At 37.0% G+C, this 16,576-nt stretch overlaps 1 protein-coding gene across 1 annotated transcript; it reads left to right on the top strand.

Moving 5' to 3' along the window:
• Window positions 1–3,415: 3,415 nt before the first annotated feature.
• Window positions 3,416–16,366, top strand: LOC589735 (isovaleryl-CoA dehydrogenase, mitochondrial). The gene is made up of 11 exons (XM_011668580.2): window positions 3,416–3,720; window positions 4,730–4,819; window positions 5,729–5,780; window positions 6,330–6,499; window positions 8,657–8,750; window positions 9,509–9,642; window positions 10,285–10,381; window positions 11,407–11,500; window positions 12,434–12,515; window positions 13,228–13,405; window positions 13,972–16,366. The coding sequence occupies exons 1-11, from the start codon at window positions 3,523–3,525 to the stop codon at window positions 14,112–14,114; spliced, it is 1,332 nt and encodes a 443-aa protein (XP_011666882.2). The 5' UTR covers window positions 3,416–3,522; the 3' UTR covers window positions 14,115–16,366.
• Window positions 16,367–16,576: the final 210 nt, after the last annotated feature.

The raw sequence follows: 16,576 nt of genomic DNA, 5'->3' as shown, positions 1-16,576 counted from the left end.
GACTAAGGAAAAACAGGGTAATACATAAAGAAGGAGAAAGGGAATTTATCAGATTAAAACAAAGAAATAGATGACGAAGGAGAAAAGGATAGATTGAAGGAGAAACAAAGAAATATATAAAACGAAAGGTTAGAGGTTAGAATAAAGGAGAACAAAAGAAATACATAACGAAGCAGAACTGGGGATATAGATTGAAAGAAAAACAAAAAACTATGTAACGAACATGCGCGTAGCCAGGGGGGGGGGCGTGGTTGCGGCCCCCCCCCCCCCCCCACCAAAAAAAAAAAAAAAAAAACGCCGGCCAAAAACAAACTAAAAAAGAGAAAGAAAGAAGAAAGAAAGAGGACGTAGGAAGATAAAGGATTAAGAGTCGAGAACGGTACAACGAATCGACTTCTTTCTCTAATAATTTAATGAAACGTTAAGACTTCCGCGCTTCGCGGCGCGGGAGGGGCGGGGGGAAACTGAATTCAGATGAGGATTAAGAGTCGAGAACGGTACAACGAATCGTCTTCTTTCTCGAATAATTTTAATGAAACGTCAAAGCTTAGGGGGGCAAACTGAATTCAGACAATGATTATGAGTCGAGAATGGCACAACGAATCGTCTTCTTTCTTTTATAATTTAATGAAACGTCAGAGGAAGGGGAACTTGATTCAAACAAGGATTAAGAGTCGAGAACGAATTAATCGTCTTCTAATAAGTTAATGAAACGTCAATAGAAACTGGATTTAGACAAGGATTAAGAGTCGAGAACGGTACAACGAATCGCCTTCTTTCTGCACCCACCCCCCTAGGGATCGCGCTACGCGCGCTCTGTAAGTGATTTGCACGCTTTGCGTGCTCACTACCGCTCCCCCGGCCCCCCCCCGGCTAAAATAAAATCCTGGCAAGCGCGTAGCCAGGATTTTATTTTAGGGGAGGGGGGGGGGCGGTAGTGAGCACGCGAATCGTGCGAATCACTTAAAGAGCGCGCAAAGCGCGCTCCCTATAGGGGGTGGGTGCGAAGCGCGGAAGCTTTGAAAGAAGACGATTCGTTGTACCTTTCTCGACTCATAATCCTTGTCTGAATTCAGTCCCTCCCCTCTCTCGCGCCAAGCTTTGACGTTTCATTAAATTATTAGAGAAAGAAGACGATTCGTTGTACCTCTCTCGACTCTTAATCCTTATCTGTATTCAGTCCCTCCCCTTTCTCACGAGAAGCTTTGACGTTTCATTAAATTATTAGAGAAAGAAGACGATTCGTTGTATATTTTTCCCGACTCATATTTCTTAATTTGAACTGCATGAGTTTCCCCCTTCCCGCGCGAAGCGCGGAAGCTTTGACGATTCGTTGTACCGTTCTCGACTCCTTTTCCCTCTTCCTACGTCCTCTTTCTTTTTTTCTTCTCTTTCTCTCTCTTTTTTTTATTTGGCCGGCGTTTTATTTTTTGTGGGGCGACCGCCCCCACCGCCCCCCCCCCTGGATACGCGCCCGAATCCTGGCTATGCGCTTGCATGGTAACGAAGGAGAAAAAGGAGAGATTGAAGAAGAATAAAAAGAAATACATGGCAAAAGAGAAGAGGATAGTTTGAAGGAAAACACAGAAATACATATTGAAAGAGAAGAGAAGAGAGGATAGATTTAACCTGAAACAAATAACGAGTATGCATGTACAGCTCCAGCAATCCCACAAAACTGCTAAGGGTATGCTAGACTCTGTATCTATTCGTTTGCACAGATTTTGACTGAAGTGGCTAAACAGTTGTGTAAAAAAAATGCGAACCCGGGGTAGGTAGTTTCATTTATGTTTAATTACCCCTGGAAATATTCTACCGCAAAAGGGATCACCCTTTGCGGGCTGCGGCTTGGTGTACAGAACCTATGGAAATGTTATTTTTCCTATGAAATGTGAATTTTATGACCTTATTTGCATAAATTACCAGAAACATTAATGAGTGAATTTAATTTTTTTTAATTCTAAACACAATAATAATAATAATAATAATAATAATAATAATAATAATAATAATAATAATAATAATAATAATAATAATAATAATAATAATAATAATAATAATAATAATAATAATAATAATAATAATAATAATAATAATAATAATAATAATAATAATAATAATAATAATAATAATAATAATAATAATAATAATAATAATAATAATAATAATAATAATAATAATAATAATAATAATAATAATAATAATAATAATAATAATAATAATAAATAGCCTAATAGTTCACTCCTAATTTTATTAAACCGAAACGGAAATTCTTTTTGCCAAATTGATCGTGAGCCCGGCAGCCACTGAGCAGCGCCAGATCGACGTTGCTCTATCCCTTATTGTTGAACGCCAAACAAGGTAGCAACAACCCCCATCTTTTAACATCTCCCCCCCCCCCCACACTTCCAAACGTTTTTGCTCATTACGTCACTGCCCTGGAAGGTGAGCCCCCTGAAATGTTTGCCCCATCCATCCCCCCCCCCCCCCATCCCAAACTGCTTCCGGCGCGCCTGGGTATGGGCATTTAATTACGGTTATAGATGAGCATATTTTTATACTTTATTCATGACACTCGCAGGTTATTAATTGGCGTGGGGTCAAGGGAGCTTGAGCCCTATAAAACTCAGGGATTTGAGTCGTTTAAGCGCGAAGCGCGGAAGCTTTGGCGTTTCATTAAATTATTAGAGCAAGAAGACGATTCGTTGTACCGTTCTCGACTCTTAATCCTTGTTTGAATCAAGCTATTCCCCAACCCGCGCGTAGTGCGGAAGCTCTGAAGTTTCATTAAATGATTAAAGAAAGAAGACGATTCATTGTACCGTTCTCGACTCTAAGTCCTTGTCTGAATTCAGTTTCCCCCCCCCCCCCCTCCCGCGCGAAGCGCGGAAGCTTTGACGTTTCATCAAATTATTAGAGAAAGAAGACGATTCGTCCTCTTCCATTTTTCTTTCTCTCTTTTATTGGGGGCCGGCGTTTTAGGGGGTGACTGCCCCCACCGCCCCCCCCCCCCCTTACGCGCCTGGCAAATGTCCAAATGCATGCACGAGGAAAATCTAATGTCAGTATGAAATGAAGATTTCTGCCTTAGTGAGCTTAATTAGTAGTGCTCTACTAGAATTAAAAAACACTGCTCCAGGGAAGGATGGCATTCATTCCAAGATAAGCAATCTCCCGGAAGAAATTATCAAAATAATCTTAGAACTATATGAAAAAACCAAAAAACGGCCTAAAAACCCTCCATCCGTCAGGCGGAGGGCGATGACTTGTCCAAATAAAGAATAAAATTTTTAAAAAAAATAAAAAAACGGGTTAGTAGTGCTTTACTAGAATTAAAAAAACACTGCTCCAGGGAAGGATGGCATTCATTCAAAGATGATAAGCATTCTCCAGGAAGAAATTATGAAAATAATCTTAGAACTATATGTATATGACACTATTATAAAACGAAATTTGACAAGAAAATTGTCTCGAGCTATCCAGGGTTGGGGTCCGAATTCTACTGAAAAATTGTCATACGCGATGCATAGATGCTACATATTGCGAAACATGGCTCTTTCTCCTTGCACGGTTGGACGGCTACGTCATTGCTTTTCGGGGATTTTCCCTAGGATTTGCGGTGTTTCAGCACTTAAAGGACTAAAACAACCATCTAGGAACCAAGGAAATTATGTACCAGTTGATGATGTTGTATCAGGACTCACAGAGGAGCAAAAACAGGTTAGAATTATGAAATACATCTCTAATATGTAGTCCCATAGGTAGACATTTGTGTACTGAATTCCGAAACTGCGAAAGTGGCTTGCTTTTTCTAAATCTAGACTAGATCTATTCAAAGTTAGATCGGTTTTAATTAAGATCTAAACATCAGTGGCAGTTCTGATATTATCATTAATTATAATACTAGTTGTTCTAGTACTAGACTACAATCTATTATTAATTATTAGATCTAGACCCTATTAATTATTATTATTTTTCAATTTATTGTCGTCATCATCATCTTTATCATCATCATGATCATCATCAATTCATCAGCATTGTCGTCATCAGATAATCTCTATTATCCCTGGAGCTCCCTGGAGTTAATTCAAATAGAGATAAAGGAGAGGAAGAGGATTTTCAAAGGAAAAAATGTAGAGAGATGAAATCAAATAAAGAGAGCGTAAGAAGATGGTATTTAGATTCGAACGTAGAATAGAATTAGAATTTTTATTCAACAGTAGGGCCCTAGGGGCGCTGGTCCGAGAATAAGGATCGTCTTCGTAAACACGGACCGATGCGTCCTCAAAAATAAGGACCGTCTGCATTTTTGCAGACGTTTCATATTTTTGATCGGTGCATTGGCCATGCAAAAAAACGGATTCTGCAATGATTTTCTTGATGCATTTTACATTGACATTGTACAGAGACTTTCACATTATAAGCAATAAATCCTTGGGAAGACGGACAACCCATAAAAGTAGACGGTGAACTAGGGTTATTTTCCCCCGGGGAATCCATTTTTGGCATCGCCAGCAGGCCGTTCTGTAACATGAAACCCCCAGAGCGCCAATGAAAAAAAACGTCCTCAAAAATGCAGACAACCCTTATTTTTGAGGACGCATTTTGTCCTCGTTTATGAGGATATCCTTGTTTATGAGGACGATCCTCATTCTTGGACCAGCGCCCCTACTGTTCAAAGCTTTCACATCTATTGAACGTTCTTCATTTAATTTCCTTTTCAACGTAGCTCCGAGAAACTGTATTCAAATTTGCCCAACAGGAGTTGGCACCCTATGCAGCCGAAATCGATGCCAAAAATACATTTGATAACTTGAGGGTAAGTTAAGGAAAGCTTTGTTATGTACAGTACATCATAAAAACTCTTCTATGATCTATCTCTTTGATTTGTTCTATAATCGTACCGGTACCTCTTTATGATTTTTGTTATAATGTTCTATTATCCTACACACATTGTACTTTCTTGAGATTTTCATCCTTTGCTCATGGGCATTGATTTCAAACGGATATGGCACCAGACCTCTCGCCAAGAAATTAAAAACGTGTGGCGCGACCCGAGGGAAAATTTGACCCCCCCCCCCCCCCCAAAAAAAAAAAGAAAAAAAAAAAGAAGTAAAAATTTGATTTTTTTTTTTTTTTTTTTTTTTTAATTTAAATTTATTTTTTACAAGTATTACAAGTAATTTGATGAATTTTTAATACCATACCTGCCAACCCTTACGAATAATTTCATGTATGGCACCTTATAAATGTAATTAGTGTAAAAGCAGATTGATATCATCAAGTAAACATAATATGTACAGTAGACTATAATATGGAATTAATAGTTTCATACTGCTGATTATTATTTTCAAACTTTTCATTCACGTAGCTCACTCACATGCTTTGATTCTGATAGTGACAACATTTTGTTATTTCATGATATAAAACACAACAAAATAAAAAAATTATTGGTTTGAAAAATAATGAATTTTAATTTAACATGGAAGCTTATAAATGATTATTGTTACTGTCTCTTTCTTTATCTAAATATATTTGTCCTTCTTTTTATTTGTCAGAAATCTGTTTTTTAAATTTTAATAATTTTGTATTTTAATTCTTTTAAAAATTCTTTTTGTGACAGTGCAAATATATGGTCTACAACAAAGTCTTACAATCAGGTCTCTTTGCAAATGGTTGACTTGTTTTCCTTCATTTTTGCTTCTTTAAATTTGTTTGTTTTCCTTAGGAATTCTTTAAGAAGATGGGCAGTATGGGTTTCCTTGGAATCACTGCACCAGGTATGTTATACATGTTGTATATATATACACTCTTTTAGACAATCTGAATACGTTTGTCGATTGAGCTTCAAACTCAGTCAAGGCAGATTCACTTCTTCACACCCTTGTGTCATAGCTTTTCTCATTCAACCTGCAAATACATTGCTATGCTACATGTATATAGGGATTAGTTTTGCTCTTCCAAGGAAACTCCCCCGGGTCGAGTGTGGCAAATGTATGTGGCAAATGTAGGTTACTGTCTTGCAGCTCTTGCGAAAGGACAGTAGTGTCATTGCAGGGATTCTAATAATTTTCATATCGTATTTTGGATCCATTGATAACAATTGGATACTCGGTTTGACATATTTATAATTGCTTTATGCATTTACATAGTGATTTCTATTATTATCCCAGCTGTAGCCGAGTTCTTCTTTATAGTGTATCCACTTACCTCACCTGGGTGAAGTGAGGCCCCAAAAATCAATGCCAAAGGATGGTAATGCCATGGCAGGGATTCAAATAATCATGTTTTTTAATCTACCGTATGTTTGATTGTTTTTGTTTTTCCAGAGAAGTATGGAGGAATGGGAGGAAGTTACACTGATCATGTGATCATCATGGAGGAATTATCGAGAGCGTCCGGGGGAATAGCTCTCAGTTACGGAGCCCATTCCAACCTCTGTGTCAATCAGCTTGTAAGGAATGGGAACGAGGACCAGAAGGCAAAATATCTGCCCAAGGTGAGTTTACAAAGAAAAAAAGTTCTACTCACAATCCTGATAATGATGTGTGAATTTTAACGTATTAAAGCTCGCCTGCAAGGTCATTGACAGATGTTTATCTCATGAAATCAGCTCTCAATTAAGAAAACGGGGACCATGGGGGACCATGGGGGACCAATGGTCACCGATTAGGCATTGTTTGCTATGTAGAGGGCGCAAGTAGCTATAAGAAGTGCAGTGGGGCTTTAAAGGTACTATGTCCCATTTGCAGGCCAAAAAAATGAAAAGGTTAAATTTCAACGGCATTTGAAAGACAATACTAATTTAGAACTTCCCTAAAAAAAAGGGGGGCTTGAAAATGTCTTTAAGTGGGAAAATAACGACTATTAGTTGTCGAATCGACTTCAGAGCTATACATACATACATACATATTGGTATTTATATAGCGCCTTTACATGAACATGCTCAAGGCGCTATACATTTTAAAATAAAAACAATAGTTATCACTATGAATATGACTGACAAAGAAAGCGGACAAAATATACAGTTCCTCAGGTAGACAAAGGAACATCCCTTCACTGCTATTATGTACAAATGTGTAGAACAGGTGTCACATGCATATTCACCTTTTTACATAATAGCAGTGAAGGGATGTTCCTTTGTCTACCTGATGAACTGTATATTTTGTCCGCTTTCTTTGTCAGTCATGTTCATAGTGTATATACCCTCCAAGTGCATTGCACTCTAAAAAATAACAATTACAAAGAAAACAAATGAGTTTTTGAATTTCTCTTAAATGATACGACAGAGGTGCAGGAACAAATGCTTAAACGGAGACTATTCCGATTAGTGGGACCAGAAAAAATTATATTTTGTTGACCCTTCTTCGAATTGATGCGGGGGATTTGCAGAAAAAGGGGGTCTGACCTTGAACGTAATGGATATCTTGATTGCTGGATGGGACAAAACAGACTAGAAATATAGGATGGGATAAGGTTATACATGGATTTATAAACAAATAGTGAAACTTGATACAATATTCTCTTATGAACAGGTTACCAGTGTAGTTGTTTTAACAAGGGAGACACATGATCATATTTTCTTGCATTTGAAATAATACGGGCTGCACGATTCTGGATTCGTTGAAGTCTATCGATATCCGAAACATTTATATTAATCAGGAGGGGATTGGCATTATCAAGACGGCTTAAAACAAGAGAGCGAATATCATGATGGCATGCCTCATCAGTTAGCATCCTTCTGACCCTAGATATGTTATACAAATGAAAATTTAAAGACTTAGCTATAGAGCCAGTAAGTAACAGTCTGATTTTTCAGACCATTGTACCGAATGGTTTTACGTTTTATGCTGCGATAAGAATCAATCAGTTTAATTTTGGCCATTAAACAAATGCTCATGTACCCTTTACAGCTCATTTTAATATGTATGTTATTTAATATCAAAGATGAAAAAAGCCAGTCAGTCACTCAATAGTGTCTGGCAGTGAAGTCTAGCAAGTAAACAGGATTCGTTGCATAATTTGAATATTAGGACACTGCTAACGTTTAAATTTCACAGATAGGACATACATGAAATGAAATATTCATAATTTCTGCAAAGTTCTACAGATTTTGATGTTGGCTGCAAAAGGGACATACTGTAGTATCTTTAAAGGAGTCAGAGCTGCTAACCATTCCGTTTTTGCCGGAATTACTCCGTTTTTCCCTCCAAATTACGGCATTACGTTTTTTCTTCATAAAATATGTTTTTTAATTTTTTTAAAATTTTTATTTATTTATTTTTTTTAATTTTTTTTTTTTTTTTACATACCGCACGTCAAACAACTGCCCTTAAATGGTGATTTGATCACAAATTCAATAGAAAACTAAATTTAAAACATACTTGAAAAGAAAAAGAATGAAATGCCGATAATACCAAAATAACCACCAAAAAAATTCCTCCTTGTATGGAAAAAACAGCATGATGAATGAACGTTTCTGCATTGAAAGTGTGTCGCGCGTCGTTGTAAGTTTCGTTTTTATGAATTCCTTTTTTTGGCTTGAAATTCCTTTTTTTTGCCATCATGATTCCTTTTTTGGTCGCACAAGGTTGGCAGCTCTGAGATGTCATGTAATCATCAAATTCATGTTTTGAATATTTGTCTCATGATGTAGCTTATCAGTGGAGAGTACATTGGAGCCCTAGCAATGAGTGAATCTGGAAGTGGATCTGATGTTGTTTCCATGAAGCTCAAGGCAGAACGAAAAGGTAAATCATTTTAAACTTCTGCAAGTGCTTGTAGAATTAAAAAGAGTAGATTGTTGAACAAATTGAAAATAACATTTTGTTTATAAACTATTTGGGAAACACATTTTGTCATGCATCACATCACGAATGGCAAAATTGCCAAAGCTAGTACCGGTATACAAATATTGACTGCTTTGAAGGACATGGTGAAAACTATTGCCCAAGGGGATATTGAAACTGTTCTGTGCCCCAAGGGGATGTCGAGGGGCCTAGTGCAGTCTCGAGATCACAGAGGAGCTATAGTTTTAATTGTGACATAAAAAATAAGCACTAAATTTTTGTTTTATATACCCCATCCCCCCTTTCAGAAAGAGATATCTTTACAACAAATGCCAGGCAAAGTGTACCGTAATTAACGTTGTATAAACCGCCCTCGTGTATTAACCGCACCCCTCTTTTTCGTCCGCAGGAAGAAAAAAAACTCTGTTAAAGTTGTTAATGTTACCGGCTTTTATGACAAAAAGTGAGCCAAGGGAATGAAAGAAATGAATGAACAAAATAAATGGCAGTATCGCCGGCGCTTGAGAAAAAAAAAGAGAGATAGATCGGGGGAGAGAGAGAAGCGAAAACAATTACTTTATTTCTCAATGTGCATAAATTCACTTGCAACCATTGCATCGTTGCATTACATGTATACGCGCAAGTAGAACAATGCCCGGTCAATTAGCTTTCCATGTATGTTAACACCTTTCAAATTGTTGTGTCCATGGTACATGTAGGTGACTACTATTTATTGAATGGCAGCAAATTCTGGATTACCAATGGGCCTGATGCAGATGTACTGGTAGTCTACGCCAAAACAGACCTTGGTGTAGAACCAAGCCATGGCATCACAACGTTCCTCATCGAAAAGGTATTAAACTAGATTTGTATTTATTTATTGACCTGTTTATCTATTAGTATGATTAGTAGTGGTAGCAGTAGTGGTCTTTGTAGACAAGTGGTCACTAAAGCAGGTTTGACTGTAGTAGTAGTAGTAGTAGTAGTAGTAGTAGTAGTGATGGTGGTAGTAGTAGTAGAGAAATCGTACCCGAGTAGTTGTCAACCGTGCGGGTACTCGAGCATTTGACTACCGGTACCCGTCGCAGCCTTAGTAGTAGTAGTAGTAGTAGTAGTCTCTATGTTCTTCCAATTCTTCTCCTTTTTTCTCATCTGTGTACTGTGTACTTAAAGTCCTCTGTTTTTTGTCCTTCATTAGATTTGATCTTTCAATGTTTTCTATTTTTCACCCTTCCATCTCCTTTCCCTCGTCTTTGTTTCTATCTACAGTGTTTCACTTTCTACAATAACTTGTAACACCTCTATTGTAAAGTAATAATGATACCTTTGACCACAAGAAATCCTTATCATGGTACATTTTGATCGTAAACCTGTACATATGTATCTACTTGGTATTTCTTTTCTTGTATTTATTACTACTGTTTGTATGTTTTTATGGTTGAGGTTAAATAAAATGTCTTGAACCTTAAATCTTTTGTTTTAATATCTTCATTAGGGCATGGATGGATTCAGCACCGCACAGAAGCTTGACAAGCTGGGTATGAGAGGGTCTAACACATGTGAACTGGTCTTTGAAGATTGTAAAGTTCCGGGTAAGTGATAGTTTCAATGTTGTCTTTCACATATGAGCTGGGCCCCATTTCACAAAACTTGTCATGAGTGACACATGACAGTTTTTGTTATAAACTAGTGAAATCCTTGCTTCCGATTGGTTATCAGCAGATTTGTCACTGATTTTTGTCATTTGTCATTGAAAAAAGGCTTTGTGAAGCAGGTTCCTGGTCTTAAGAGATAGTAAAGTTCCGGGGAAAAGAAGAAAAAATTGAATAGATAAAGTAGCCTTCAGAGGTTTTCAATTTGCGGATGAAATTAAGATTCCAAATTTTCTGACAAGGCTGTGGAGAGGGCCTAACGCCTTACTCATGAGAATTGGTGTTTGAAGATTGTTAAGTTCCAGGTAAAATTATACTTTTACAAGTGAACTGGTCTTAATAACAAATTATCATAGGCATTAATACGTGACACCTGAATTGTAGTTTTGCCTTTTAAATATTTTTGAGAAAAAAAGGAAGAAAAAATGCTTGTTTAAAAAAGATCTTTTCAGCTGACTTTTTCTTTTAAGTGCAAACTTCTTCATGTGTAAGTTTTCATGAACATTTGGTAGTGGCACATTGTAATAATGCATGAGTTTGCATCATTTAAATCATGTAGCATTACACTCCATGTACAAGTACATATCTGTTTAGCAATGTATATAGTGTGAGTCAAAAAAAAGTTTACACCTAGAAAATTGCTAGTTATTCTAAAAATCATCTATGAACAGTACATTATTACCGTATACATCTTATGAAAGAGTATTTTATCCCAAATCATTTGGTATCATTTGTGGGTGGCATTTTTGCATTTTTGCACTCTCGCAAACAATGCCCCCTCTTCATCCAAGCGTGAACACATACCACACAAAAATGATACCAAACGATTTTTGATATAACACATGTACGATAACCATTCGTTCATAGCTGACTTTTAAAATAAATGACAATTTTGTGAGTGTAAACTTTTTTTGACTCACACAATGTATGTGAATGCTGACCAAACTTGTCTTTATTTTGAGCAGTTGAGAATGTGATGGGGTCCCTGAACAAAGGAGTCTATGTCTTGATGAGTGGTCTGGATCTGGAGAGGCTGGTTCTGGCCGCTGGACCGATCGGGTAAGAGTCTGCCTTCAGTCCCAAGCACTCACGTAACTGTGCAGGGGGGTGTTTCACAAAGATCCTAAGTTGTACTTATCTCTAAGTTGGACTTTAATATTATAGAAAAGCCATTAGTAGCATTAAAATAAAATACATTCATATGCAAATATTCAAGTATTTTAGACTTTTCATAAATTCCACATCAAGAACAAGAAATGTCCTTGATAATAGAAAATATGAATGATTTAAATCAACATTTATGCCTTTTAAACTAACTTTTACAAAATATTTTCAAAGATGGTAATGGCTTTCCATGATTTTTAAGTCCAACTTTAATAGAGAAAAGTTCAACTTAGGATCTTTGTGAAACACCCCCCCCCTCCAGGACTTTAGGACAGTGAAACTTTGCGATAAAAAATTCATTGGTACCAAGGTGCCTTGCTACATTGCAATTTATTATAATCATCAGGGGTAAAAAAAAATAATAGAATACAAAGAAGTGGAACAGCAAACCTGTAGAAAAGGGAAATAACTTGAATGAATTATTAATTAAATGCAATATTCAAGATGTGTATTGAAAAATATAAAATAGCTTAATTTGTTCATTCTTATACCCAGAGGTTGTGTGTCTGGACAGGTTGTGTATCCAGACAGTTGATTTAAAGCAAGCAACATGAAGTAGTTTACACACAATATTTCATAAATCTTCTAGCACTTATGTTGGACAATATTCTAAAGGACAAATAATCATGTTAGTGCTATTTGATAAATATTTTTCATACAATCCAAAAGAAGGCTTTATGTTTTGTTAAAATTCCAACCCCACATCTTATATCAAAGTGAGCTTGTCGCATATATATATATATATATATATACATTTGATACACCAATATCTTCCTGAAATCCTGGTATCTAATTTGATCTGGTAACTTTGTGTTTTTTTGGTCACAGTTTAATGCAAGCAGCTTGTGATGTAGCATTCCCATATCTTCATCAAAGAAAGCAGTTTGGTCGACCTATCGGAGAGTTTCAGGTAAGAACATGTAGGGAAAATTGTGGGAAGGAGTAGGGGAAGAAGGAGGATACTTTGGATGGACAGTCTGCAGAAATTGTTGGAAGAGAGAGGAGTGAAAGAACTGGGAGTGGTATGTAGTATTGATATATTGACTGCTTTGAGAGGCATTGCTGTTTCTTTAGGCTCAAGGGGACGTCATTTCAGGATATAACGTCCCCATGAACCAGTATAGTAACAGCTCTGCTTCAAATATTAAAGCAAACAAACAGATCTACAAAGAATTCTCACCTTATTCTTTTCTCGAGTAAAGACTCGTTAAGATATCACAACAAATCTGGGACACTTTCCGTAAATTTTCGATGGAAAGTTGCCTGAATGTAGCGATCAGTAGGGAATCTCGGACAAAAGGGAGGGGGAGGGGAAGGGGAGAGGGAGAGAAAGGGATAGAGAAAGAAAGAAAGAGAATGAGAACAGAAGAGAAGAGAACAGAACGGAAGAGTAGAGAAGGGGAGAGAGAGAAAAGAGAGAGACAGAAGAGGGGGGGGGGGGGGGGGGGGAGATGTCTCTGGAATGATTTTGTTTGCTTTGAGTATATTTAAATAGATTTCTTACTTACATGTATGATAAACCAATATGTGGACTGTATTTTCTTACTAAACATGAAGCTTTCTGTAAGATCTAAAGATCTATTTGTAGATAATTATACAAAGATATGCTCTTCTATTTTCAGTTAATGCAAGGGAAGATGGCTGATATGTTCACGAGGTTAAATTCAATCAGGTCGTACGTCTACAACGTTGCTCGTGCTGCGGATCGGGGTCATGTGAGCGCCAGGGATTGCGCAGGGGTGATTCTTGTAGCCGCCGAGACTGCAACACAGGTCTGCTTAGATGCCATTCAGTGTTTAGGTACGTCGCATCTTCATTTTTTTTAAAGGGCGTTTGCTACATCTTTAGAGATGGGGATAGTAAGAAAATACAAAGTCCTGCATTGATAACCACATTATTTATTCATTGAAGAAAAATGGTTTAAGTCATTCACAAACCGATGTAGGAGATCACAGGACTGGTCTGATGTCACTCTGATTTGAAGCCAATTCGACTTTGCCTCCTAACGGAATCTTACAATTCCCAAAGATTCATATTACTATTCAGCACTCAACATTCAGAAATTTACATGTTCGATTGTTCATATCAGATATTATTGGAAACTCTTAGTCTTACAAAACCGGATCTTAGTCTTAATGTACAACATGCATTGGTCTTTACTGTACTTCAAGACAGATTTTAATGCCATCCTAACCTTGAACTGGTGACGTACAAATTATTTGTTTTAATTTATTATTATTATTATCATTATGAACTGGAGAGGCATCATGTCATCTTATAACTCCCAAAACTAAATTTGTATCAGACACATGTTCATTTAATGTCAACAAATATTTTTCTTAATTTTCCACTTTCTGTTTTGTCAGGGGGTAATGGATACATCAATGACTATCCTACCGGTCGGCTGCTCCGAGATGCCAAGCTCTACGAGATTGGAGCAGGGACCAGCGAAGTCAGGAGACTCATCATCGGACGGTCGTTCAATGAAGAATTCAAATCTACACTCTAAAAATCATCACTTATTATTTTGTCAAGATAAATAGGATTTATATTTCTTTCTTGTCACATAAAAAGGCAAGGAATACAGTTTTTATTTTGATGTCATATTGTTTGTTATTGTTTGTGATGAAAAAATGAAGAAATGGTACAGAGGAGTCACAATGTATCCCTGAGAAATTTGGTGATGTACTGTCAGACTTGAATGCGTTAAGGCTCATTCACATAAACTGGTTTACCGCAGCGTTTTTTTTTAATTGTTGGTGTTTGTACTAAAGGAATGGCAAGTGGGGATCAAAAAAGTATCTGCATGCAAGATTGGTCTTATGGGTACTCACTTATCTGTGTATTAAGATACAAAAATTGTTAAGCACAGTTGTGAATGCCCCGCAGTGGTTCACCACAACCTATGCGAATAAACCCTTGTTTTTAGAAATCAACTTTTCCTAGTCTATTTTTACCCTTGTGATGGGGGAACAAAGATTAGGATGTTTTCCCGTACTTCTTGAAGTCAGTAAAGAATGCAGTTTTTGGCTTTATACACTGGTTAAGAATTTGATATTGTCAATCATGTTCTGGTTGATTGTATATTGCATTGGTTGAAGAGATGCAGGGCAGGCTTTAATAGCATAATATATGCATTATTCACAGAATTGCCCAGATAATCTTTCCTGTAACCCGATTGCGTTTTTCTTGCGACACCTGTCATCATTACATGTACATAAAATGCAATAAAAATGTAACGCGAGCATCCAAAGAGTATAGTTTTCTCAGAAGAAGGAATATCAGCATTGATACATGTATGTGCAGAGAGAAAAAATATTGAATCAAATTTCTAATGTATGTAGCCTTTAGCTCAGGAGTTTATAATGTTTATAACTTACAAGGGAACTGCTCGTACATTAATGTTTACAGATCAATGTTACATTGTACACAAAACATGTAATACCAAAATCAAATGACATATGACCATGTCATGTGTAGGAGGAGAGATTTCTCAAAATTAGATAATCAGTCTCAGAGAAAAGTTTTGTATTTTAAAGGTGCCTCTTTGTTTGACTAATGACATGAAAATGATATTCTGTAGAATATAATTCTTCTTCTTCTGTAGAAGTACAGGCCACCGTGTTGTCAGTGTATCTTTGTACTCTTAAACTTGTGCAGTTACATGTACAGTGCTGTGGAAGATCTAATCTATGTGCGGTTAAAAAGAACAAGCGCAATCCTAGCGCAACTGTGTATAATGCACCTCAGTCTTAAAGCTGGCAACTGAGGTGCAGGCGATTGTACTTGCAGGGAGACGTCCCACAGTCTGATGGTGGCATCTATCTATTTATCAATGTCCCGTAGCTTGGAAGCCGTTGGGGCAGCAATGAAATTGTATTGAGACACTGGTTCTCTATAACCTTCTGTCTTCACCTGTTCAAGTTAGCTGCTCAAATGACATGCCCGTCCACTGCTCGATGTTATCAGTCCATGTCCTAGTTAGTCTGCACCTCCTTCTACTTCCATCAGTTCCTCCTTGCAAGATGGTGTTTGCCAAGCTACTCTTCCATCTAGGTACATGCTCAAACCACTGTAGCTGTCTTCTTTTCACAGTTGTGATGAGGGAATCATGTTCCCCTATATAGCTCTCTGTTATCTCTCTCACTTTCTTGTTGGACGTATGCAAAGTGCAGCGGATATGCTCGAGTGAATACTCAGGACTTCTGTAACTTATCAGGTTATTTATCAGATTATAAAGCCATGCAATGCATAACATTGAGCTGTATTGAGTGTTACATACGTACACTGTGACAGTGTATAAAGGAAAGCTATGAATATATAATGATATTTTTGATGGTGTGCTATTGTACAAATTATTGATAAGAATGGTGTTGTGGTAATATCTTAATCTTTATGACTTTCCTATAATTTGGTGGTTATGGCCTTCTTCATACATGTATGTGACATGGTTAATGCAGTCTGTCATAAGAAAATCACACAAAGAGCGCTCCCAACAAGACAATAAAATCATGAATGGAGGTTCATTAGTGTAAATTGTTGAGGTTTGACCGGCAATGATTTTCAATGCCCTTAACAGTGGAAACTCGTTATAATGAGAAAATTGGGACCATGAATATTACCATGTTAGTATATCAGGTGTTAAAGAATACCCCCCCCCCAAAAAAAAGAGAGCTTGACCGGCGAAATCACCTTCATATGAATGTATATCTTGTTGTATCGGAGCTCTTCCAAATGAGTTTCCATTGTGAAAAAAAGGAATAGAAAAAAAAATATCTTTCTTCATAGTGGGTACTCTTACAATAAACATGTATAGACATGTGTGCATGTAGGTTGTTTGGTGGGTAATTTAATCAATTAATTAAATGCTGCCTTGTTTTGGTCCTATAATTTGATAATTGTTAGGGTTGTTTTGATATGTCAGGGTTAAACTTTGTCTAGGGTATATTTAATTCCTGTGTCCCAGACAGA

Source organism: Strongylocentrotus purpuratus, unplaced genomic scaffold, assembly GCF_000002235.5.
Source record: "Strongylocentrotus purpuratus isolate Spur 01 unplaced genomic scaffold, Spur_5.0 spur5_scaffold_10, whole genome shotgun sequence".
NCBI classification, from domain to species: domain Eukaryota; kingdom Metazoa; phylum Echinodermata; class Echinoidea; order Camarodonta; family Strongylocentrotidae; genus Strongylocentrotus; species Strongylocentrotus purpuratus.
The sequence above is the reverse complement of the archived record's forward strand: the minus strand, read 5'-3'. Positions and strand labels throughout refer to the sequence as shown.

What these genes read in the sequence shown, in the direction of transcription:
- LOC589735 (XM_011668580.2), top strand. Translation starts at nt 3,523, where the DNA reads ATGCATAGATGCTACATATTGCGAAACATGGCTCTTTCTCCTTGCACG. An exon ending in TGAAGATTGTAAAGTTCCGG is followed by an intron (nt 10,382 to 11,406) that starts GTAAGTGATAGT and finishes TATTTTGAGCAG; the next exon opens with TTGAGAATGTGATGGGGTCC. An exon ending in CTGGCCGCTGGACCGATCGG is followed by an intron (nt 11,501 to 12,433) that starts GTAAGAGTCTGC and finishes TTTTGGTCACAG; the next exon opens with TTTAATGCAAGCAGCTTGTG.